This window comes from Lampris incognitus, chromosome 3, assembly GCF_029633865.1.
Source record: "Lampris incognitus isolate fLamInc1 chromosome 3, fLamInc1.hap2, whole genome shotgun sequence".
Classification (NCBI taxonomy): Eukaryota; Metazoa; Chordata; class Actinopteri; order Lampriformes; family Lampridae; genus Lampris; species Lampris incognitus.
This window is the reverse complement of record NC_079213.1, coordinates 98,605,218-98,631,315: the sequence shown is the minus strand read 5'-3', so window position 1 is coordinate 98,631,315 and position 26,098 is coordinate 98,605,218. Positions and strand designations below refer to the sequence as shown.

General features: G+C 42.4%; 2 protein-coding genes across 2 annotated transcripts in view; both read right to left on the bottom strand.

The window, feature by feature from the left end:
- sh3gl1b (SH3-domain GRB2-like 1b) overlaps window positions 1-6,371 on the bottom strand; it is a 34,682-nt gene extending 28,311 nt beyond the window's left edge. Inside the window, exon 1 of the mRNA XM_056276264.1 lies at window positions 5,955-6,371. Within this exon, the coding sequence (XP_056132239.1) occupies window positions 5,955-5,999 (45 nt within the window). The 5' untranslated portion in view covers window positions 6,000-6,371. The remainder of the gene's footprint in view (window positions 1-5,954) is intronic.
- Window positions 6,372-8,260: 1,889 nt separating this feature from the next.
- Window positions 8,261-25,136, bottom strand: rorca (RAR-related orphan receptor C a). The gene is made up of 10 exons (XM_056275567.1): window positions 24,682-25,136; window positions 17,124-17,209; window positions 16,834-16,975; window positions 16,161-16,601; window positions 15,862-15,983; window positions 15,373-15,505; window positions 14,247-14,354; window positions 12,576-12,686; window positions 12,131-12,243; window positions 8,261-11,412 (listed from the first exon to the last, which is right to left on the bottom strand). The coding sequence occupies exons 1-10, from the start codon at window positions 24,686-24,688 to the stop codon at window positions 11,251-11,253; spliced, it is 1,425 nt and encodes a 474-aa protein (XP_056131542.1). The 5' UTR covers window positions 24,689-25,136; the 3' UTR covers window positions 8,261-11,250.
- Between the last annotated feature and the right edge of the window lie 962 nt (window positions 25,137-26,098).

Here is a 26,098-nt window from a genome sequence, read left to right as displayed (position 1 = left end):
TAACGGTGCGGGACACACCACAAAAACTAGGGTCACAGACGCTCACCGATAGCCGATGGTCGGCCTGATGTGTGAGGGCTTTTATATGCATGTCTTTTTTGATGGTGGGAGGAAACCGGAGCGCCTGGCGGAAACCCACGCAGACACATGGAGAACATGCAAACTCCACACAGAAAGGACCTGGGATGGCCTGGGTTTGAACCCAGGACCTTCTTGTTGTGAGGCAACAGTGCTAACCACTGGGTCACCGTGCAGGCTTGCTGAAGGATGAACCCCTGACCAACTAGGCATAGACTGAAGGGTATTGCATAGTACCGCAAAATGCTGTGGTAGCCCTTTTGGTTCAGAGTGCCAATCACTCTGTGCAAGTTGCCAACTCTGGAGCGAGCCAAAGAGCCCCAGACTGTCATACTACCTCCTCCATGTTTGACAGTTGGTGTCACACACACACCAAGGAACCATCCTTTTGCCTCTCAATGGAGTACAAAAACCAAAAGATGAACCAAAGATTTCAAATTTTGATTCACCGGTCCATAAGATCTTCTTCCAGTCTTCAGTAGTCCACTGGCAGAGCTTGTCATCTTAGCAATGGCTTTCTTACTGCCAGTCAACCTGTCAAACCTGCAGCTCGAAGACTCCGCTTCACACTAAAATTTGAGACTTGCTTACTTAAACCAGTGTTAAACTGTGCTTCAAATTGTTGTCCTGTGAGCCGCCTATCACACTCAAAAACGTGTCTTCTGATACTGTTGTGGTTTTGGGTCTACCAAAACTCTTCCTGTCAGGGAAACGCTTCCTTTTTTGGCTTTTTTTTTTTGTTTTGCTTTTTTAGAATCAGAATCCAGAATCAGAAACACCTTTTCATTTCATGCACTTGCGCACATGAAATGAAACTAAACATTGTTTCCCCCAGCCCACAGCAGTGCAACACAAAGACAAAAACACATATCCAAAAACCACAAGAACTACAAGAACACAGAGATCCAAACTAGCATATACATCTAAACTAAAAAAAAAAAAAATCACTGTCCAGAAGAACGAACGCCAGCCAGAATGACTGTCAGAACTGCTGGTCTGCATGGGCTAGCAGTTAGCTTAGCCTGCCCCGCTTCCACGTCCTGTCAGACCACCCTCGGTGTTTCCTCTTCAGGTGCAGCTCCGGTCACAGCCGTGGTCCTTGGGCCCACAGGATGCAGCAGACCAAGCTCCCTCAGCCAATCCGACACTAGCTCGCCCTGCCAAAAATCTTCGACACACCTCCCCGCACTCCACACGACAAACTAAAAACACAGTCAAGGCTAGGTGAGGGCAGCCACCAGACTGTCCTCGGTGTTATTGGAACTGCCGGCCTGCATGAGCTAGCAGTTAGCTTAGTCTGCCCCACTTCTGTGTTGCGCTATGTCCTTGGTGTTACCTCTTCGGGCACAGCTCCAGGCAGGGCCGTGGTCCCTGGGCCCACAGGATGCAGCAGACCAAGCTCTCCCAGCTGATCCAGCGCCAGCTCTCCCAGCCATCAAACGAAGACAAATTTAGACGCAGACGTGGACAAAGACACTGCATGGACAGTACTGGGTGAGGCCACTGCAAACGTGAATTCACGCTACCATCTTCCCACACTGGTGCTGGGTGAGGCCGCTGCAAACGTGAATTTGCGCCACCACCTTCCCACACTGTAAGCCTTTATAACTTTATTAAACAATGACAGTGAAGAAGCAGACAGGAAATTGAGAGAGAGGGGTACGACATGCAACAAAGGTGGCTGGCTGGATTTGAATCGGCGAGAGTTGTGACCATGTGGCATGCGCTGTAACCATTCAGCTACCGGAGGTGCCTTTTGATGGTGTAGGAAACTACTCACTCACAGACATCTTGGCTTTCTTTACAATTTCTCTAAAGGTAAGACCTACACTTTGAAGGGTTATATGGGTTTGTCTGTCTTCCTTCATTAGCTGCATTTTTCTCGCTATTGTGATTGCAATACACTATGTCCTGCAGTGCAATATTGTCTAAATAATGCTTCAGAAGGTGTAATAACATAGTCAGTTCCAAAACTGATTTTATACAGACAGAGGGTTTGCAAGTAATCTACAAATTTGGGACACTTCTAGGAATTGTTTGCACCAACTTTCAAGGCTCAATGTACTTCCATTGCTGCACAACAGCTGTAAGTTGTTAACCCATTACTTGTTCCCTGAAAAAGGCCCTTTCTTATAACTCTGAAATTTGCATTATTTTTCAGTTTTTGGTCACCTAAACTTTTAACCTCTGGCAGTTTATTGCTTACCTTTGTACCTTTTCAGGTTATTCACTGGACTTGAACTGCTTACATTTTTAAAAAAAAACCAGGAAAAATGGGGGTGTTCTACAACTTTTTACTGATAGTGTAAGTTGTACTGGGAAAGCATCAAATTAATTTTCATTGTATCTAAAACAGGCTTTTCCATGGATTTTCCCCCCCGACTAAGTTGGCAAAGGCTGGAGAATGTGCATGGCATGTGTGGTGTACACAGTTTGTGGGCACACCTTTAGATGGTCATGCACTTAAGTGGAAAAATAAATTACGATTTGACAGACAAAAGTGTCCATAGGGATTTAAATTTCATATCAAGATGGAACAAAAAGATGAAAAATAAAAGTTGTGACAATTTGGCACAGGAATCAACATAAAACTCAATAAACTCAGTAGTAGATTGTGCCATCTTTCTGTGCAAATTACACTCTCTTGGCTCTATTTTTTTTTTTTTTATATAAAAACATCTTAACAAGATCCTTCCAGCCACGTGTGTCTTGGGGTGGTTTATCCACAGCCACCCTGCAGCACACATCTAAGTGGATATCTTTGACATCTTTTGAGTCTGTTCCTCAGTAGGGTCTTGTTATGAGAAAGTAATTTGTAACATTTTACGTCATATTGTCCCAAATGTGCCTAATGAATGCGTCTTTTTGCTTACTAACTTGACATCTGCTGTTTGGACTGGTGCAGTGAGGGCAATGGCTTTCAAGCTAACCTCGCTTTCATTGCAAACACATTAGTTTCCCTCACAAATAACGGCAATTCATCACGTACCTTGATCGTGCAATGTGCCATTCCCCCATTGCCTCCACACTCGAGGGCCATGCGTAACCTGCGCGCATTTGGTATGTTTGTACACGCGCGAGACTCTGTGGTGCGGGCCTCGGCATCTGGCGCATGAGCTACAAGTTCGACGCAAGAAACACGATAACGTCAGGGACACTGCGTCGAGCATAAAGAGAGCGCATCAAAGCAGTTCCTGATAAAAGGCACGATAGTTTTGGTGTTTAAAAAAAAATCTGTGCATTTTCGTCAGATTTTTTTTAAGAAAGGTGGCTTGCATGTGATTTGGCTAGGCAGGGAAAACCCTAGGTTTTGCTGTAGATGGCTGGAGGAGGATACGTCTCAAGATGACCCAAATGATTATCAAGATTAGCAGATAAATTGCCAGAATGTGACAGCCTAACAATGGCAGTGTCTCTTGTCCTAGTGGTAAATTCAAACTAACTGATGAGCCTTACAGCAAGCCTCCACCCTTATTTCACAACACAAACTTTGCTGTGGCATACATTTTAGGTATGACAAACGTTTGGGTTCATCAACGAGCCTAAGTGGTTCAAATGAAGAAAAGAATGTGAGGGTAGTGTTAATAGAATAAACTTTTGCAACTGACAGACTTATTTTACTGTTGACTAACACACAAACATGGTCATATGTCACAAGCTGCATACTCAGTTAAGGGAAGGAGCTGTGACATTTTTTTTCTGAGAAAGGTTCTTGATGGTGACTCAGTCTCCTCTCTGACAATACATACAATACTAGCAGTCATTCCCTTTTCTACCTTGAGAGATATTATTCGAAATAAATAAGCCCACAAAACATAAAGGTTTAAGGATTGTGAACCTCCTGGCCAAGTTAAATTGTAAAGAGGCTAGTGCAGTGATATCACTCTGCAATCCCACCTGGAGCTCATTAAATTGAGAAAAAAAATAGTATAAGCAACAAGTTAACTACTAACCTAAATATTTGACAGGTACATATTACCTTGCAAAAAATAGCCTACTAAATTGCATTTGTGTTCAACTCAGTCACAATGTAAGGATTGTAGCCCTAAACACAGATGGACAATTCTCAATTTTTTTAATCACATATTCAGGCTACATTAACAGACAGCAGTGGCCATCCAGGAGTAAATGTTAACTTTTGGAAGATTATATGAGCACTGTGTCTGATATGCTTTTGAGAGACATATCTGACATTGGTCACCACCCGCTAAGCTTAAACATTAATTCCAATGGCACATTCACAACTTCTGTATCATTTTATGAGTGTGTGCCAACTGGAATTTAATTTCTGAATTACAGAACATTTCTTTGTTTGAGATTTTGTGTGACAGGATTTTTATCAAAAACAGAAAAGGGAAAGACAGACACAATGAGAAAATAAGTGTGTGGGAGACACTGGATATGGGTACGAACTGTCACTGGCCAACTTCCTGCATACCTAAAGAGTAGACGATCAGAGCAGCAGGTCATAAAAATAATTACAGTAATTTTGCTAACCTACCACTGTTTCTTACGTTGTCATGAAAAGGTCCTACACCAATGCAAGTGTGACGTTGGTGGTATAGTGGTTAAAAAAAAGGAGCCTAACAAGCGGAATCGGAGAGCAGGGAAGATTATTTCCTGTCCTGCATGTTATTGACTCTCATGCTCATTGAGTTTTGGCAAGAACAGTAACTGCATTGCAGTCCAATAAGGGCAAAGCACTCGTCCTGTCCATCTGCTTATCTGCAACACTGGATAACTCAACCTCTACCTCACATAGAAAACAGCCTTTAACCCTCCCTCACACAGGCATTCATTAATGATTTAAAGATCGTTCTCTACCCATTATACTGATGTTCCCGTGCATGACAACTTCTCTCATTCTTGTTTTTATCTGCCTAACCAACAGGGATCCGGGTCTGCTCCTGACAGGAAGCTGGGCCAGCAACCAAATGTCTTTCCTGCTGAGATCAGCAGGGACTCAGGGAAGAAAAACTCCAAAAGTCTCATTTAACAACCAGCTCCCATCACTAAGGGCAGGCCTCTAACCGAGGATTTAAACCAGTCACCAAGACTAAACAGTTAAATCGTAAAATCAAACAGTCATGAGTGACTCCATATGAAAAACATAAGAGTAACTGAGTCGAAAGTCGCCGAGATTCGCATGCTGATGTTGTGATAACCAGGGAAAGGAAACTCGAGGATACGTTTCACCCCCCCCTTTAAAAAAAACAAACAAAAAAACTTTAGGGACGTTTTCAAAGCTTTATATGGGCTTTTATTAGATGTTTTCGCTGTGATTGTTTGCGCTTCTTGACTGTGTTCCCTTAGCTGCAACCAGAGAGCCCTCCAGGCAAGCAAGACAAACACAGGAGACCCAAATCTAAAATCTTGTCGACTGCTTTACTTTACTGTCTGTATGGAGTAACGGTGACTTAACAGGTAGTGATGATGCGTCCCAACAAATGAACTAGCTTACTTTGGGAAAGATTAAGGAACAGCTATTTAAAAACAAAAACACGTCACATGTTACTGAGCCGACACTCACTAACATTTGACGTTTGCACGGCTAAACAAAATGCCATGACCGGTTGAGTACTGTTAGCTTTTCAGCTGTTGGGAGAAAGACAGTTAAAAAAATTATGATACGCTTTCATACAAAATGTTGTGTTTTTCTTAAGCTAGCGTTGGTTAAAAATTTTTTACGTGTGCATCAAAAACTGACCAGAAGCTAAACACATTATAAAAAAAAACAAAAAAAACTACAAGCGCAAACGTTAGCTAGCTAGTTTAGCCGTTAGCTTGCTACCTAAGTAACAACTAGCCAACGGTGCTAACCGAGGCTAGCAAGCTAACGACAGCTGAGAGTGGAGAGAAGGAATGTTTTCGCTAACCTGGCTGGCTTTATAAAACTGTTTCTTCAAGCCCGCAACAGACATCTTGAGGCCGGACCGTCTTCTCGCACTTCCACCGAAGACGTAAACGAGTAACAGACACAGTACAGTTAACGTGTTATTAAAAAAAAAAAAAAAGGTGACAGAAAGTGTTGAGGTGGAAAGCGCAGCACCAGCGCACCAGTCTCCGGGTCGGGACACGCCAACTGATTGTAAACTGACCACGTCTACGTCGAGGGTGCTCGTATCTCGCACACACACACACACACACACACACACACACACACACACACACACACACACACACACACACACACACACACACTAAAAGAATAGGGGGGAAAACAACTAGACAAAACTTAGAAAACCCATGCAATTAGTGCCGTTATTACACGCGAATTACAGCCGCGCCGTTGGTATAGCCAGCGCAAAAGCCAGCACAAAAGGCAAAAACACGTAAACGGGTCAATAAAGGCTGCACAACCCCGCTTTGCAGAAATCACATTCCCCTATGCGAAGAGGGTGGACTCATAAGTGCGGTCACACCGCCCCCTGGCGTTCCTAGCGGGAACTCCCCGGAGACGCCGCTTGAAAATTTCCATTTGAAATTGTCTTGATGAATAATCAGGTAAGGAAGTCAGTGTCCAGATGAACTGAGTCAACTTTCTGGGCCTTCTACTTGAGACACGGGCGGCCGGGTTCAGAACAAAAATATAGCAGATATGTCCTCTTGGTCTTGTTTTTAATCTGCGTAATAATCTTTTAATCTGCCCCTACGGAAAAAAAATGTTTTAAAAAAAGCGACGCTTTCCGGCGTCTTGATGACCAAAGGCGCGTTGATGAGGTCATTGTATCAAAGGCGCACGTTATGAACCACTTCCGCCGGAAACCTGCGGCCAATGCTTCGTGGCCTACATCAAAGGAGCGTTCCGGAAAACAGACTCGGCTGGAGTGCAGACAAACTAAGCTGAGAACGGTAATTCGGTCCTAATAAAACGCAACAAAAATGCAGACAAATCACGCCGGACCAAAACGGACACATTAAAAAGACTATAGCGAAGCAGCAATCATAATGATTCTGATAATGTAATCATCACGAGTTTAACTTATGTAAGATTTAGTGCCACACGCTACCAATCCCGGCAGTGGTATAGCTGCCTTCTTATAAGACTGATTTGTTCCAGTTATGTTATTGTGTGGACTCCGTGTATTGTCTGAGGTTTGTCTTTTACCTATTTGTATTTGTCTGAATCTGCAATAAAGTTTTGAATTTAATTGTGTGTGTGTGTGTGTGTGTGTGTGTGTGTGTGTGTGTGTGTGTGTGTGTGTGTGTGTGTGTGTGTGTGTGTGTATACCTTTGTTAAAAGAAACACTCAACGGCAGGGAAAGTGCTCAACAAATAAAGAGCAAAATAATCCATTGAGTCAAGTAAATTCTTTATGATTGCTTATGGCATGAAACAGGCTTGTACTGTCTCATAAAGAATTTACTTACTTGACTCACTGGGTTATATATATATATATATATATATATATATATATATATATATATATATATATAGTTTTTTTCCGTCATTGGTGTTGAGTGCTTTACTAATGAGGAGCGGAATATATCAGCATGGATACAGGAAACTTTGCATTAAAATCTTCTTGCATTAGATTTTTTTTGCATTATAGTTTTTGCATAAAATGCATTAACATATTTTTTCCTGTATCCGTGTTGATATTGTAAACAACTAATAACACAGGTTAGTCCCTAGCTAACGGGTCTGACTCTTTAGCCGAGCGGTTAGTGATGTCGCCTTGTGGTGCAATACACCCCGTACCGAATCCCGCACGGGGCAATAAAATAACCGGTTTCATTTCATTAAATAAAACCTCAACGGTAGGGAAGACTCTCAACAAACAAGGAGCAAAATAATCCAATTATTATTATTATTGGATTTATATATGTGTGTATATGTATATTTATCAAGATAGATGTCGGAAAAAAAACTTAATACATAGCAGTACAAACTTGTTTCGTACATCGCGCACTCATCAGCTGCCAATGTATACACACACACACACACACACATATATATATATATATATATATACACACCCACACAAAATATGTCATTGTAGGTCGACATCACAATGTAGTGTAGTGTAATGGATATGATTATACAATTTGAGTCTCCAAACAACAAGGGAGGCCCTTTTTCCAAACAATGATGCCGACTTACTCAAAATGGTTTAACTTCTCACAGAATTTGTCTCATATTTAAAAAAAAAAAAAGGCTGGAGGGAATGCTTACTGTAAAAAGACCTTTATTACATTCTTTAATCCACAAATTGTATCCCCATTGTACAACAATAACACTTACTGTGTTAATAACCTCTTAGGCTTTATATCCATACCATATCATAAATTATTTCTTATTAAAATCTATATTGATTTCAATAATTAAACTCTTAAAATAGACTTGAAAATATGATAAAACACAAGGATCATGACAAAAAGAGAAACTTTAGGGAGACATCTTTAAAAATGCTCTTTTAAAAAAAATAGAATTACATCTCTCCGAGACAAAAAGGACACTAAACTGATGAGAAGACAGTACAGATAATAATAAGCAATGAAGAAACAAAATATCACGACAAAACCAACACAAGATTCAGAGATTAAAATCCATCTTTTATATTTCATTGTACGTTTTAGATCCTATTTCCTCTAAGAGTCAGACTCAAGTCCTGCGAAAGTGATATTAGACAGGGATAACATCTTTGATACTTTTGTGATCAAACATTCACAAGAACATCAACTGTACACAGTGATCAATGTTTTAAGGTCTTCTATGTTGGTGCAAGGTGTCTCGCTATTCTAACCGAAGACACTGTAGAACTGAGAGCCCAGCTATCTCCCTGAGTAACTCTAAATGGAAATGTTACCACAAACCTAGCAAACTGTCCCTAGAACATGCATTTAAATTGGGACTCCTTGTGAAAGTTGAGGTCTGCAAAATTACGTTATATTCATTTGTAATGAACATATGCAACATTCTACAATCCGACACAAAGTATTTATACTTTGTTACAATCATCTTCCACCTTACAAACCATCATCAGATAATGTTAGTTAATATTTGATCTGTGTAGAAGTTTTCTGGGTTGGTTGTTAATCTTAATAGTGCCACCTTTTGTTGCTGCACTGTCAACTTCCCATCTGTGCCGGAGTGCTTATGGAATCTAATAAACCGTTCAGGGCAACAAGGGCCTCCTAACCGAGAAGAACGGGAAAGACATTATTGCACAATCCCCACTTTGCCAATGTCCTAAGCACCCAGAAGAAGCATATCTCCCCTTCATACTAGCTATATAGGACCATATAGAGTATGGAGAGCAGCACTGTTCCAGCAGTGCAAAGTGAAAACTGGTTATGATATATTAAATAGAAATGGACATCCAAGGTCTGATTTAAGATTGTCTCTTTTTGTCAAAGAAGAGGTAAGGATAAGATTTCCTCTGCTCAAGCTCTCTACTTCCAACTCAGGGGGGTAGCTGACGGCTCTGTCAACCCTTTGCTGTGCCATGTAGTGTATAAAGAGGGTGAGGTAGTAAGGGAGCAGGGTCAGGAATAGAGGACCTAATTTGTAAATTGGAACACCTTCACTGACTGTGGGACAGGGGGCAGAAAATACCCCCCTCAAATGATGGCCTAAGGAGCTTAAATGATACTGCCATCCACCAGTCCACTCTCCAGTCTTTGCTTTGAATCCATGTTAGACGGGATCAAGGGAAACTGTTTCGGTGTATTTGCTCTCTTGCATTTTGCCATTAACTCTTTCAGCTACTCCCAGTATGCTTGTCTGCAGTCCCAGAAATCTCTTGGACCCACTGGTTCTCATGGTGCCAGAGATTTGGATGGAGGCACACTTGTGAGGTGGAGCCTGAGGTGAGAAAAGTTCCTGAAGCTCTTCCAGGTAAAACCTTTACCCCACAAGTCAGTTTCCTTAGACAGGGATTATACAGCATGTTTGAAGTCGGAGGTTGCGTCCCATATTTGACCTTTCAAAAGAGAGCTTTCACAGACGGCAGTTTTCGAGAATGAACCCATAAAGTCTTAGGAACAGGGGAATTCATTTTGAATTCTAACCAAGACTCATGGTAAGTGCTAATCATCCACTGGATTTTTTTTTAAGTTAGTTCAATCATTTCATCCTAGAACCCCCAGGTATGGTCAGGCAGTATCTGTTTGAGAGACCTGAGAACAATCACTACATTGCCATTTTTCCGTTTCAATTATGTCTCCCCCTCACTCTGCACATGAGTTCATAACTACTCTCATCTTACATGATTATATAGGCGTATGTATATATAAAAAAAGGAACATCTGAAAATACTTTCACAATACTTCTGTGATTCTTCACGCTCATTCTCTTTCTAAGTGGCATTTGCAAAGGGAAGGGGGTTATAGGATTGAGGTCATTGATTGCATTAAAAAAATAAAGAGCTCAAAAATCAGTGTCCGGAGGTGTGCTGGTAAAAATACCCATGTAGGTCAGCATAAGTGCTATGTCTTAGGGCTGTGTGCAAGAGTTTGTACATACATGGTAGCAGACGCGTGGGGTCTTTATCCATGGTTTGTACAGTTAAAAAAACAAAACAAAAACCCTGCTTATATGTTGAATTTGATCATGGTCCCTTTAAACAGTTTGCTCGTAAGATACAAAACTGCAAAATATGGGCGCTATCAAAATATGAAATGAAAAAAAAAAGCACTGTGACTACAATGAGAATTAAAACAGGCATCATTACAGCACATCTCCACAAAATGGGTCAGGATTAGGGAGGTATGTACATTCTGTATCAAGCCTTGGGCTGTGCTGAACGGTTGAGGGTAGAGGGGGTACATTCAACATTAGCTTACAGGAACTGAGAACTGGGAAAAAAGTCACACTAATTTTAGAGAGGAATTCAACTAGATGGGAGGTTAGGGGTCACCTCATAGAAAAATATGTTTTAATACAAATTATATAGGCTTTTTTTTAAAGTCCCTATAAATTAAGTAGCATGCACTGAGCACCCTGCAGCACCTAGTATTAAAGTGAAGTAACTTGGCCTGGCTTGAAGGGTAGTGTAAGCTACTCCATCAGGGTGGGAGTTGAGAGGTGAGAGGAGTGTGTCCTAAAGTGTAGCGTGCAGGATTGTCACTGAGCTGCTGGTTGGTTTTGTTTCTGCTGTTTGCCACATTTCGCTCTCCCTCCCTTAACCTCAATTTCTCTACATGAATCACTCTCTTTTGCTAAACAGAGTTAGCCCTCTGTGGAGTCTGGAAAGGTGATTTCACTGCCAAAAACCTCCCTGTACAGAGGGGGGAAGGTATATGCTGTTTCAGGGTGAACCAGGCGGAAAAACTCCAGTTTGTCAATGTGGAGATTGCAGATGGACTTCATTACGGGAAGTTTGGATACCATCTGCAGAGGAGAATGAAAAGGAATGAAAAAGAAATTCAGAAAACACATTTTTAATATGCATTAAACTTATTTTCAATTCTATATGCATTTTTATTATAAGTTTAAGATAACTTTAGTTAATGTTGAACATGATTTCACTTATATGCAGCAAATCAATACAGCAGTGCTCTAGAGGTACAGCTTTTTTATATGTCTGTGTAGTAGCACCAAGTTTAAATACAAGCAAAGATTTTTTTGGATTTTTTCCCCTTTTTCTCCCCAATTGTATCCGGCCAATTACCCCACTTTTCCGAGCCGTCCCGGTCGCTGCTCCACCCCCTCTGCCCATCCAGGGAGGGCTGAAGACTACCACATGCCTCCTCCGATACATGTGGAGTCGCCAGCCGCTTCTTGACAGTGAGGCGTTTTGCCAGGGGGGTGTAGTGTGTGGGAGGATCACGTTATTCCCCCCAGTTCCCCCTCCCCCCCGAACAGGCGCCCCGACCGACCAGAGGAGGTGCTAGTGCAGCGACCAGGACACACGCCCACATCTGGCTTCCCACCTACAAACACGGCCAATTGTGTCTGTAGGGACGCCCGACCAAGCCGGCGGTAACACACAGATTCAAACTGGCGATCCCCGTGTTGGTAGGCAACGGAATAGACTGCTATGCTACCCGGACGCCCCAAACAAGCAAAGATTTTGTGTTATGCCTAGTGGAGCTTGAGCCCTCCATACCTTAGCCAGTTTCTCTTCTTGTGAGCTGTCTCTTTGTAGGCAGCGCTGTAGAGCAACATAGATCTTCTCTTGCAGCTTCTGTATCTTTTGGGTGTCCGTCAGCCAAGGTCGGTCTGAAAAGAGGGGTTGGTGACACGAGTTCAGTTTGACTAATTATGATTTACTGAATATCACTCAGTGAAAAACTCTTCTCATGTGTTAATATAATATACATATCTATATGGAGAAAGGAGAGTAAGCTAATCATTAGCACAAAGGGCAGAAACCTTAAAAGGCTAAGTGGACAATTTTGACTGTTTAATTAAAAAAAAAGTGAAGCCATTTTCGATTTCAGTGCAGAATCCTTGATGTTAATATCTCTGGATTTGGATAAACCAATTCTGCCTCTGTCTAAGTAACTCTGTCAGGTGTTTGATTTCCCTGGTGGGATCTGCAGGAGTCATACCTGGCGAGAGCAGCACAGCAGCACTGAACAGGGCCATCTCCTCCTCAGACAGCTGCATGCGGCTCAGGCTTTTAGCCAAGTCAAAGACTGCATTCACAAGGTCATCACAGCCTAAAGAGAGCAAAAGGGGGGGGGGATGGGCCTGTCATTCAAATTCAAATGTCTTTATTTCAAACATTCAAAATAAGCAGACAAAAAGATCAAGCATAAATAAAACAAAAACAAAATAAAAAAAAGAACAATTCAACAAGAGAATTCTCAATAGAGAATCCAACAAATATTATATGTTGGGAAAGGAGCAGGAGGAAGTTACTACTTATAATTTCCTGCCCCTTCTCTAATGCTCAATTAATAAACCTAAATAATAAACTTAGTTTTTTACACATCAGAGCATGGCATTCTCAATACCTAATCTCACAATGACTCAATAAACAAATAATAAAAGCAATAAAAATAAAAACAACAAAAACAAACAAAAGAAGAAGGAAAACGATAACAATGATTTCCAAGAAACAACAATAATAGCATCCACCATGGGTGTCAAGGTCATAAGAGGAGCGAAACCTCCTCCTCATCCTTGTACCCCCCTTTTTTGACCCCCCCCTTTTCTCCCTAATTGTACTCGGCCAATTACCCCACTCTTCCTAGCCCGAGCCGTCCCGGTTGCTGCTCCACCCCCTCTGCTGATCCGGGGAGGGCTGCAGACTACCACATGCCTCCTCTAATACATGTGGAGTCGCCAGCCACTTCTTTTCACCTGACAGTGAGGAGTTTCACCAGGGGGACGTAGTGCGTGAGAGGATCACGCTACCCCCCCCCCAAAGTGGCGCCCCAACCAACCAGAAGAGGCGCTAGTGCAGCAACCAGGACACATACCCACATCCGGCTTCTCACCCACAGACACGGCCAATTGTGTCTGTAGGGACGCCCGACCAAGCCGGAGGTAACAGGGGGATTCAATCCAGTGATCCCCCTGTTGGTAGGTAACAGAATAGACCTCCACACCACCCAGACGCCCCATGCTTGTACCTCTTTAAAAAAAATTGTATCTCTTTTTGAACTGATTTAAACTTGTGCTTTCCTCGAGTTCTTCATCTAAACCACAAACTTCCCCACAATTTGAAATACACATATTTTTGTGAGTGGTACAAACACAGTGTTTCTTAAAATTCAATTTTCCTCTTAAATTGAACCCCCCCCCTCCCCGTCTGAGAACAGTTGTTGTATGCTGCCAAGAAGTAGATCATATCTTGCTTTGCACAACATTCATGCAGTCTTAAATTCTACCAGGTCCATGAACTTCATAGCCCGTGAATTTAAAAAGTTTGTTAGTGTGGGTTCCCATACCCTACATTGTTTACTATCCTTATTGCTCTTTATTGTAGTACACATAACGATTGTAGGTTGTTTTTGTAGGTGTTCCGCCGTACCTCCACACCATAATTGAAATATGGCAGTACAAGTGAGCAATACAGAATATATTGAACGTAAACAGAAACTCGGTTGATTTTGATGGCAAATATGAAACAGATGGGAAGTCAGCCTAAGATTTTCTTACTTTGTGTTTGAGAGTAAAGGTTGACTGTGATGGACATAACAGTCACTGCTTATACTTTACTATGTGTGTGTGTACATTTACGAGATAAAGTGTGTGAAGGAAGGTGGACTCACCAAGAGCTTTGAATAGCTGAGAACTGGCAAACTTTCCATCGAAAAGCATCGTGTTGTTGATGGGGTTGTACGCTCGACACATACGGATAAGAAGAATGTCCATGCAACCTGTAGAAAAGAACATTAAGAGATTACGAACGTGCACAGGGAGACTGACAATGGCAAAAAAACAAAACAAAACAAAAAAACCCTAAACTGCACTCCCATGCACGCAGAAAACACGAGGTACAAAATGAATTCAATGTTGCCATTCAATACAAACAAATCACAAAGTAGAAATAACCCTTTTTTAAAAATGTAACTATTAATTATGTGTACGGCAGGATGATAAATTGAGAAAAACAACAAATAAAGAAGCTGGGTGAGAGGAAAAACAGGGTGAGGTATTGTCACAAAGCAGAATGACTTTTACTGTTGAAAGCGTGCCATTTCAGTCATTCTGTTTTGGATATTTGGCCTCTGTAACCCGTAAATCAGTGTGCTGTCATATGAAAAAAGGGATTATTATTAAAGAATAGCATACTAGCTTCTTATCCTGCAGGCTAGCTGTCTAGCTGGAGTTATGTGTCCTGTGAAAAGAGCCTGTCTGATACCTCTATAACCAAACACACACAGTCTATGAGTGACCCAAATCTAAATGTGTCACACTGTCGGTCTGACAGGACGCAGAAGTGGGGCAGGCTAAGCTAACTGCTAGCACATGCAGACTGGCAGTTCCGACAGTCATCCTGGCTGGTGTTCGTTCTCTGGACGGTGATTTGTTTTTGTTTGTTTTTTTTAGTTTAGCTAAGTGTTAGTTTGGCTATATGTGTTCTTGTAGTTCTTAATAGTTTTTGGATGTGTTTTTGTCTTTGTGTTGCACTGCTGTGGGCTGGGGGAAACGATGTTTAATTTCATTTCATGTGCGCAAGTGCATGCAATGAAATGACAAAATGTTTCTGATTCTGAAGGTGTGTGCACACCAGACTCATGCACGTACGTTATTGTGAGTCAAATAGTTTTTGAGACATTATTACCACCTAGTAATGAATAGGTGATGCAAGAAAGCAAACTAAGAAGCTGCACTGTAATATTAATGCAAATTCAACATGTCCAATGTAATCTATTCCCATGGTGAAACACTGACCTGCTTTGAGGAGGATGATCTGATCATTCTGACAGAGGTCCATGAAGCCAGTGATGCGCTTGGCAAATTCTACCACATACTGGATTGCATTGGTGATGTGAATGGCACACTGTTGCCACATCACCTCTGCAGACTGACAGAGAACACGAGAGAGAGAGAGAGAGAGAGAGACAGAATGTATATGAGGATGCTGGTATGACAGCCTCTGTTGATGCCTGCTTGACAATAACCAGTGTCTTTGTTAGGTGACTTTTTGAATACAACTTGCTAAACTGAAAATTTGGTTAGATGAGGTCAAATAAGCAAAAATTCATATTTATTGCATCTGTCTTTGAAATATAATGTAAAACATCTGGCAAGAGAAGACAGGTAAAACAGAAGTCTTATGGGAAAATATGTTATAATTTTGGAAAAAAGTGTATGAACCACATAGCAAGGATGTGTCTGTGCATTGCAGTTTCATAATATGTGAAAGAAGGTCTCCTGTACCTTGGTCTGGTAGGAGCGTGTCTCCTCGGGGCTGTACAGGGTCCATGCCAGCCTCTTAAGCTCCTCTGTGCTGTACTGGCTGGTCTCAATATGGGACTTCACCACATTCTGTGTTATGCGCTCTGAACAACAAAAGGAAACAACTGTTAGTATTTTCATTAATAATAACTACATAAATAAACACTAAAATATGTTTGCTATTACATCACATTATACGTATGATTTAAGTGAAATGTAATTGAGGTAAAAACCATAGTAATAACATGATTTAACATGTATTGTATTAGTTTTTTTCTAACCTATCTCAAGAAGGGAGCAGCCCTCAGGCAGTGGGTTGATAATGGCATGTGAGAAGAGTCCAGAATCGTGCAGCAGTTGGTACTCGTGCTTGATGTGGTGGCTGCCATCTACAAAGTCCAAGCTGGTCTGTTCGGGTGAACTCTGAGATGAGGAGCTGCTACCCGCACTGCCACCCAGCATCTCCAGGTTACAGTATTCTCTGCCTGCACCCTCGGGGGTCAGAGGCAGGTCAAAAAGCAGGCCTTCCGGCAGTGTGGTGATGTCATCCAGATCACTAAGCGCGGCACTAGAGCCACGGCTGTAGGTGCGGCCATGTGTCGCCATCTCACCTCCTTCTTCACGAGCGCCATTTCCTGCACACTCCTGGGACTGCTGATGCTTCTGTACCTCCGCATACAGGCTGTCACGCTGCTTTTTGGACATACGACCAAACTTCACAGCTGAAAACAAGAAAACTTTATTTATAGAGCACATTAAAAAACAACCAACATTGACCAAAGAACTGAACAATGACAAACTAAAAGACTAACAGGAGGGTTTCATATATTAGGTCTGTAATAAGGTATCTAAGTTTGGAAAAACTGAAGATTCTAAGAAATTGCGATTAAATGACTGATTATTGCGGTGAACAAACTGTGGAGGTTAACACGCTACAGTGCATTCTTAACTCACCATCGCGGCTCATGCCCAGTGCTAGGCACTTTTGCAGTCGGCAGTGTTGACAGCGGTTACGGTTGGTCCGGTCAATTAGGCAGTTCCTCTGTCGTGAGCAGGAGTACATGGCATTGTTCTGCTGGCTGCGTCGAAAGAAACCCTGGATAAAGAGAAGGACATGCGCACTTGGTAAATACAGAAACAGTGGTGAGGGGACTTCAGTTCTGCTTGGCCATGATATTGTGTAAAGAACCAAGCTCATTTTGAATAAATAAGATATTTAAATAGCCTGGCGGATGATGGCTCACCTTGCAGCCTTCGCAGGTGATGACACCATAGTGGATCCCTGATGATTTGTCCCCACAGATCTTACAGGGAATCACTTCTATTTGAGCTGTGGGTAAAAGCGAGAAAAATACGTGTAAGTGGGAAAAAAAACCCCGTTGTTTTATGTTTCTTTCTCAGGGATGTGGAAAATGGGACAATGATTCAGCTTAGCTTTGAATTCATTTGTCACAATTATGTACTGAAAGTTAGATAATACCTAACTGTGATTAAATTATTGTTAAATGCAGTTTTCACTGTGAAAACTATCTAGCAGTAAAAGACTAAAGTATTGTCAACAGTTTGTGACAAACAATTCTTAAATAACCCTTGGCTGACTTCCCATACAATCGGCCATAGTTCGGGGGCATTATGATAAAGAAGCTTCTCTGTGCCAGTTACAGAGAACATTCAACATTTGTCTCGTAAGCCTATCATGCCGAATGGACTCACAACCAATCAAACGCCATTACCATATCAAACGAGAGTGGCAGTCTTTGATGAATCAATATTTACTCTAGACAGCATTGATTTCTGAAGATTCATGAACCTACGCAGGGTAAACACAGCCTTGGAAGCGGTACCACCTGTTGAAGCTGGACTCACTAGACTTTGCACATGCAAATTTAGGCTATATCGTCCATGGTAGAGAAATTCCACCTAGCTGCACTACGGGGCACAACATGTATTTTATCCATCCATCCATCCATTATCTGAACCACTTATCCTGCTCTCAGGGTCGCGGTGATGCTGGAGCCTATCCCAGCAGTCATTGGGCGGCAGGCGGGGAGGCACCCTGGACAGTATTTTATGTATTTATAACAGAAAATATTTGTGATAAAAGTAGGGAAACTTGGAGAAACAAGAGAAATAGAAAGCGCGCGATAAATCTCCCAGTTCAACAAAGGAACCAAGTAATGTGTATGTTATACACCTTGCCTTCAATGTAAATGCCTGAGCCTTCTCATCCAGGAACAGCCTGTTCTTTTCATTATGCTGTTTATCTAAGTAGCTGGGGCTCCTCAAGCCCAGAATAGCAGGTCAATTGCATTAGCTGAGGCCCGGGGTTATAAAGTTTCACCAGCTCTCTCTTTCCCTCCTCCTACTGGATAAACTCAATGCTCGCAGGGTAACAAAGGCCTGCCTTACAGGCCTTCACATTCGCCATAGCTGGCCTTCTAACGGCAACTCTCAGTAAATGCTGCAAGCGACTGTTCCCGTTTATTCGCCAGATCTGATTTGGCCAGGACCTCAGGGTTCGACAAACAATTTTAAAACTGCTTTTGTTGGGTGATGTAATGTATTAGGTAACTGTAAATTGCAGCAATGACATTAACTAGTCTCTACCAGCTCTTCAGAAAATTGCTGTTATAAAAGCCCTTTAAAAAGTACTCACGCCCAACCAATCGCCTAATCCACTCTGTGGATAGTTAGGGACACGCATCACACGCTACACCAAGGCAAAGCAAATGAGGTTAGTGGCACCATTTCAGTAAAAATGTGCATTTTGAAAAACATTACGGGGAATGAGTGTGAACCTTCTGGTACAGTGTAAAGACACTCGAGCGTTTCCTCTGGATAGAATTCCTATTAACCTACAAAACTGCAACCAAGGCAAATAAATAAATAAAGGGCAATGGAAAAAAACCTCTCTCCGTCACTCCCTTCCCCGCTCCCCCATCCAGTGCCCCCTCCTCCCTCCTCTCACCCTGTTATATAACTGCCGTCTGGCCACATTCCATGAATACACTCATTCAGCGGAGGTAGTCCTGACAACGCTGTGACAAGACTCCCTCCCGCCCACCTCCGCTCCCCATTGGCTCGGTCAGAGCGCGGCCCTGCCTCTGACTTGCCGCCTCACCTGCCAGTCAGCTGAGCGGCACCGCCGAGCTCAGAGCAGGAGCTGTTCTACTGACACAGTTTCCCATTCAACAAAAGGAGGAGGCAGTCTTGTAAGGGATGCAATCGGATTTCTTGTGGGTTTTAAGGTGGAGACAAATCTGGCTCATTCGCTGATTTAAGGGTGGGTGGAAAGAGTTCTTTCTTGCTCTGGAGCAAAAAAGAAAAAAGAAAAGAAACAAAAAACAATCTAAGGGTTTGCATGCTAGGAGATCGATGACTATTCTTTTCAAGTGGGGTGATAGTTTTCCACAGGATATTTTACTGCTTATGTAACATCTGGAATTTTTTTCTTCCAAGAACACCGAGTCCAGTAAACTTAAGAAGGTGGCGCAGAAGTAACTTATACTAGCTTTCAACTTGTTGCAGCACGCCAAGTATTTGAATGAAATTTCATCCGTCTTCGAGCCTGGCCATGAATCTATTTATACTCCGGTGCAATTGGCTGGGCAGAATTCCTTCTGTAGCGCCAGTCTATTATGAACACAGTGTGTAACCAAGTCAAAAGTTGTCAAAATCATCGCACGACTTTCTCTCACATGATTATTTCTGTCCCATAGCTCAAAATGGATGAAAAATCAGCGACAAGAGAATGCTACTCACATACAATATAGTTTTTACACTGCACAGATTCGTGAAATTGAGGCATCTAAACATTTCTTTGCGAGTGTTTTTTGAAATCTGGGCGATTTAGCCAGCGGGTCCAAGGATGTTTGTTTTGGTGGGTGTGAGATCTTGTCGCCTTAATGAACTACTATAGTTCCTTTGCTAAATGTGTGCTATACGCGTGTTATACTTAAAACACTGTAACTTTACTGTTGAGAAAAAATCCGTTTAAGTTCTTACACAAGCAAGAACAAGGAAATCTAATTGTATGTGCCCCCCTCCGTACCAGTTAAAACCATGTAGAGACAACATGTCAGAAGTCACTATGAAAAGTCAGTGGGGAATGTAATTACATTGGCGTTGGGGTGTTATGCTAACGTAACAATTCAGCCATCTTGGGTCAGTGAATGCCAGCCTCAATGTCTAACTCAAGTACAACTGAAGTCAATATTCCTTTCAAAGACTGTGATGTTGTACCACAGCTAATATTAGAGTGGGTGGAGAAGATTCATGGTAATTTTCAGACAAAAGCGTTGCGATTAAAATACTTGAAGTCATTGGCTTTACGGTGCAGTAAAGCAACTGGATGTTAAAGCCAGTGACACCCAATGCCTCCCTCCATGCATGCATCTGGAGATACAAGACTCTTCTCTGTGTCAGTCAGTCAGTATGTCAGTCAATCAGGCATTCATTGGTCTGAACTTTCATTACCGGTGCCATAAAACCCAAAGCCCGAGAGACTTTGTTCTCTCTTCCCACCTAATCAAACACAGTCCAAAGGTCCTGTTTATTTTGCACTTTACATTTACCTGCCATGTTGTATACTTAACCTACATTAGAATGGCTTTTTTGAGGGCTGGAAGGATGGAGGGTGTATGACATATGCCTACTGCAGTACATTGTGTGACATACCGAGTATAAAGATTACCCAAGAATCGCCAATTCATCAAACATAATCTCTCTTTGTATTGTTCTCTCTTGCCTGGCCTCTATATCTCGTCTCTCCTAAGAGGGCCTCACCTACCACCTGTTTTCAAACGGCTACAAGTGCTGCGCTAACCTCGCCTTCTCATGGTCCCCACTTCAGTTTGACCTACCAAGAGAATGTAGACAGAGAAATATAAGGGCTGGGGCTCACCTCAAACTCTTTAAATATACACTAGAGGATTGAGCAATGCCTCGGCAGAGCTAACACTGACTTGAGCACTATGGAGCAGTGTACAGCGGTACCACAGATGCTGGTATTTCCTGGCATTTTTCTTTCTGCTGTGAATGCAGTCAAGGACAGCACAAATGTAAACGACAGTGTTACAACACTTAGCAGAGAAATAAAAGTAATTTGAATTAAAAAAAAAACTCTCTTCAAAAAGGAGTCTTCAGTGTAGTGTGACTTAAGTAAGAAAAATGGACAATTTAGCCTGTAGAAAACATCAAAAGGTATAAGAATAAACCAGAAAAGTAGATTACCTACCTACTTGGGTGGACTGCTTCACAGCGTTATTCATTTGGAGCACAGGATTTGTTTATGTTTACATGGAGCATTTGCAGGATTCTGACATTAATGTCCCTTTTCAAATTTTTTTTTTCTCTCTCTCTTCTATCTGCAACGAGTGTATCGTTTTGAGCGAAGTACCAACATGCAATGTATTTGGCGTTCCCCAAGCATGGCATGATGCCATCTTCACACATCCATAAAAAGTAACAGTGGCATTGCCACTGGCCTTAGCAGGGGAAGATCATCAATCTGGTGGCATGCTTGGTTCCCTCCGGGATTTATCTTGTTTAGAGACAAGTGCAGCCACAGGAAACTATTTTCATGTAATGCACGAAGCATTCGTTCATTTAGATATTGATCTACTGCTATTCTCTTGTCTTTCATACTATTGTCTCGTTTGTCTTGTTCCAATTGCACTTGTTTGCCATGTGCCAATGCACCAAACAGACTTTTGAATTATTCAAACAAATGCAAACAAGATAACGTACCAATTCAATTTGACAGATTTTACTCGAATAGATTTTATTTTTATTTTTGGCTTCCTACTTGTGTAAAAAGAAAAGAGTTGAAGCCTTCTAAACGAATAATTATTCATAAAACTGCCTATTGAGACATAGTAATTTACGAGACATGTTTTCTTTGGCATTATGAATTATAATATATTAATAATTTCACACTATTGATGAAGTGAGTTAAATTGGTTGATCTGACATCAGATTGGCCGATACCAGCTGAACTCTACGTAGTTATGACTTCTCATAGATTCATTTTGGTCATTCCTGTGAATAATGCATTATATCTGACATACTTAGTCCTTATTTTTTTACACTTCATGCTCAAAATAATTGTTAAGTCTGCCAAGAAACTGGGCCTCAAATGCTGCCTCAGTAATCCCCTAACATTAACCAAACAAGATAAAGTGCATTGACTTGATCCTGCTGTGTATGCAGCTCTTTGCTCAAACCCAGCAGGGTCCCCAACCCCACAAGCACTCACATAAGAATTCAGTTCACAGCACGAAACTGATGGAAATTCACTTTTGGACAACAGGAACAAATTTAAGAATATTCTACAGCAACCTGAGTCTCCTTAAATCACAGAAAACCTCTGAGTATTTAGCACTTTCTTGGCCTCACGAATCTAACGAGTACACATATATGACTTATCATTTTGACTCAGCCTTAGAATCTCCAAGGCCAAACAGCGATTCAACTAATAATCTTGCTATCGCAATAAAAAGATTGTTTTTCATTTCTGCACTCCAAAGAATAGGAAAAGTACTGCACGAGGAGCCATAATAATTACAAGAACAACATGACATGCTGCTTTTTGAAGCGCTGTCACATGCAGGGCACAGTGAGAGGTAAAACTCGAGTCAAGGGGAACACAATGTTAGCGTCCATTTGTCAGCGAGAGAGGGGCACCTTGACACATTCTGCAGTCCACTGTGAACCTCCCCAGGGCCTAACAGAAAGATAGCAGCTCTGAGGCCCAGTCCGGTGCAGCAGTGTCCTTGGTGAGCAGAGAGCAGCCTGTCTGCATTACGGTCACCTTTGATCCTGGGCGAGCAGTGTCCGAACACAATCCCACCCTTCAACGCCACGGCACTTCAGACCATGGGCGAGATAGCCCAAGTCATAGTCCATCTTAAACATGCTGATCTCCATCGCAGATTCTTGTTTATATCTGCCCAATTTGTTTTGGTTTGTGCAATAATATCTCCAGTAATTGTCTTAGTATATTCACACATACAAAAGAACTGTGTTTACTGTAATCAATCAGGGGATGGACTATGCTGAGAGAAACCATGCACATACAGTAACACATCTGAAAATCCTTTAGAGGTTTGCTAGTCGTGTTTCCCATACTCATTTGCGGTCTGTGGTTTAAAAAAAAAACTTCCAATGTCATGTTACACAATCAGGGTGCCAATGTGTTTGATCATGAAATGGGGTGACATACATTCTGGCTGATGTAATCAACCTTAGCTTGCAGAGGAAGCTGAGCTTAGCGGTACCCTGCTGAGCTTCAGGGTGAATGTGGGCCTGCTGTGCCCATATCCTGCTGTAAGATTCTGCCCTGAGAGCGGCTTGTTGCTCTGACATCACTGCATCACATAACATGCAATGGATTTGACACCACTTATTATATTTAATTTAAAGCCTCTCTCCTATCAAGTTCCAACATCAACAACTTGCAAGATCATTATCATTTAATTCTTTTTTCAAACAATACTTTCAACCAGAAAAAAGGTTTGTGTATATTAATACTGACAATTCTGTTATGATCAGTAGTATTGGTAGTAGTGGTGGCAGTTGTAGCAGTGCAGTGGTAGTATTTGTAGTAGTTGTCGTTTTTGCCATTTTTATTATCATCATTATCATAATTGTTGTTGTAGCTACAGCCTCTCTAAGAGGTAACTTGTGTCAGTGTGAGATCCAGCCTCTCCAGTTTAGCTCATATCTTGCCTTGCAAGAACCCTGTCGGCGGATTTAATCAATGATAATCAATTATCGAAATGATGACGACGGACCTCAACGACCGGGTCTTTCTCTCCTCCCTGTCATCCCCCCCCCCCCGAATGCTGTGTAATCCCCAATGACAGAACTAGGTCAATGGAACACCGGACCCCCCCCTTCTCTTTCTTTCTGCCTCAAACTGGCACCCATGCTGAGATGCTGAAAACAACAACACGCCGGACAACAACACGCCGATGTGCTCAACTCTCTCTCTCTCTCTCTCTCTCTCTCTCTCTCACACACACACACACACACACACACACACACACAGGCCAATATCAGAATATAAGCAACAACAACAAAACAAAAAAACAAAAAAAACCCGCAAAAACAAACAATATTTAGATCACTGAGGTGAATCTTATTAAGGATAAAAGGGGAGGAGACGTGTCTACTCGTAATAAAGAAAGGTTAAATGAAATGAATCCTGACGATAGTGGAAAAGGATAGGGCGACATTTTCCCCCCGTGTGGTTTGACAGCTCCCACCCTCCCTCCCTCCCTCCGAGCGCTGCCTCTTACATAACCCGCGTCGCTCGATGGCGAAATAAAGTAACTACAGTTTCAATGCATTCCTCTCTCCAGAGACAAAAAAAGCTGCATAAGTTCACAAAGGGCATTGAAATGTATGAATTTCAATTGCAAAGCGATGTCTAACCCTAAAAGTTTAGTCAGTGGGAACATGCTCAAAGACGGCCAATTCCAAACAAATTTCCCATTCTAGGAGGAAAAAAATATCGGCGAACCTTGGAAATTACGTAAGAGATTACGTTATTGGGTAAACTAACAAGCTGAATTATTAATATTCCATGAAACAAATAAGCATGGCCAACTCCATGTCATGCATTCCGCCTGTTTATTCCCATGCGCCCATGCAACCGACACGGTGCCCTACGCACTTCGGACCCAGTTTCAAAGTGGCCATTTCCCTCCATCGTAAGAGATGAAGGGAAGACTAATGTCCGTCTCGGTCCGGACATTTTTTTAACCGGATCCAAAACACATGAAAAAGACGCAATCTCACCTCTCATGTTGACGCTGAAGGTTGCTATCTTCGAGTCATACAACTCCAGATGGAAGTGGAGCTAAAAGAAAAAAATACTGAAATAAAACTGAATGCAACGTGGGGCTTTTTCGCTCCCAAGAAAGGAGCCGTTGGAAACCGCGAAACAACAGATCCTCATATGTTTTCGACAACCGCTTGTCCGCACCGACCGATGAAGAAAAACGAAAAAACGCAACACGAGAAGAATGTGCCCATTAAGCGGCGTTTTCCTTTTCCTGTTTTCTTCCGGGCTGTACTTATAAAGTCGGCTGACAGGGCAAATACATATATATGTACCAATACACACACGTAAGTCTTCTGTGATAGAGCAACGCTGCTTGCACTTCGCCTCCCTGATGGACTCTCGAGCTCTGCGTCTGTAACCTACTTTCGGCGCGTGGACTACACATGATCTCGCTCCGCCGGCCCGCCTCGTGCCCCCCCTCCACCGGAGAGAGAGCGCTGCCGCGCGCGCGTCAGCCACCGCGCGCTTTAAGGAGGCTCACGCGTGCGTGGGAAAGTGTGGCAGTGTGTCACGCGGACATCGTGGGAATTGTTGATGCACCGCTGTCTGATTCTCGAGCCTTTTTCTCCTAAAATGAAGACTGATTTTTATTTTTTATGTACTACTAACACACACACACACACACACACACACACACACACACACACACACACACACACACACACACACACACACCAAGTGTTCAAGTTTTCCAGTACACATTTTATTTCATCAAAATGCGCAAAAATACAGCGTGGCAGACAACGATTAAGCGTCGGGCCCACCCATAGAAACTGAACGAGTACGGACATTGAACTGTTTGTCGTGGTCGTTTGAGTAGTTCTAAAGAAAATGGCGACTGTTGTTAGTTGTTATGGTGACAACATAGTTCAGCGGGGCCGTAAATGTTCGTACAACTCCACTGCTGCTGGTTTGGTCGTTACTGCAAAACTCACTTTAGTGACTTGGAGAAAAAAAAGAGTCCGCGACTTGCCGCAAGTCGGTTTATACGGAAGTTTACACGGACGTTAGCCCATTACGACTATCATATTTAAATATATATGGCGCCCGGGTAGCGTGGCGGTCTATTCCGTTGCCTACCAACGCGAGATCGCCGGGTCGAATCCCCGTGTTACCTCCGGCTTGGTCGGGCGTCCCTACAGACACAACTGACCGTGTCTGCGGGTGGGAAGTCGGATGTGGGTATGTGTCCTGGTCGCTGCACTGGCGCCTCCTCTGGTCGGTCAGGGCGCCCCCGGATCGGCGGAGAGGACGTGGAGCAGCGAACGGGACGGCTCAAGAGGAGCTGGGTAATTGGCCGGATACAAATTGGGGAGAAAATGGGGGAACAAAAACTTAAAAAAATTTTTTTAAAATATATATATATTTTTT

Coding starts and splice junctions, on each gene's coding strand:
- rorca (XM_056275567.1), bottom strand. Junction 15,984..16,160: donor CTGCTCCCTTCTTGAGATAG/GTTAGAAAAAAA, acceptor TTTGTTGTTCAG/AGCGCATAACACAGAATGTG. Junction 14,355..15,372: donor GATCATCCTCCTCAAAGCAG/GTCAGTGTTTCA, acceptor TCTTTTCTACAG/GTTGCATGGACATTCTTCTT.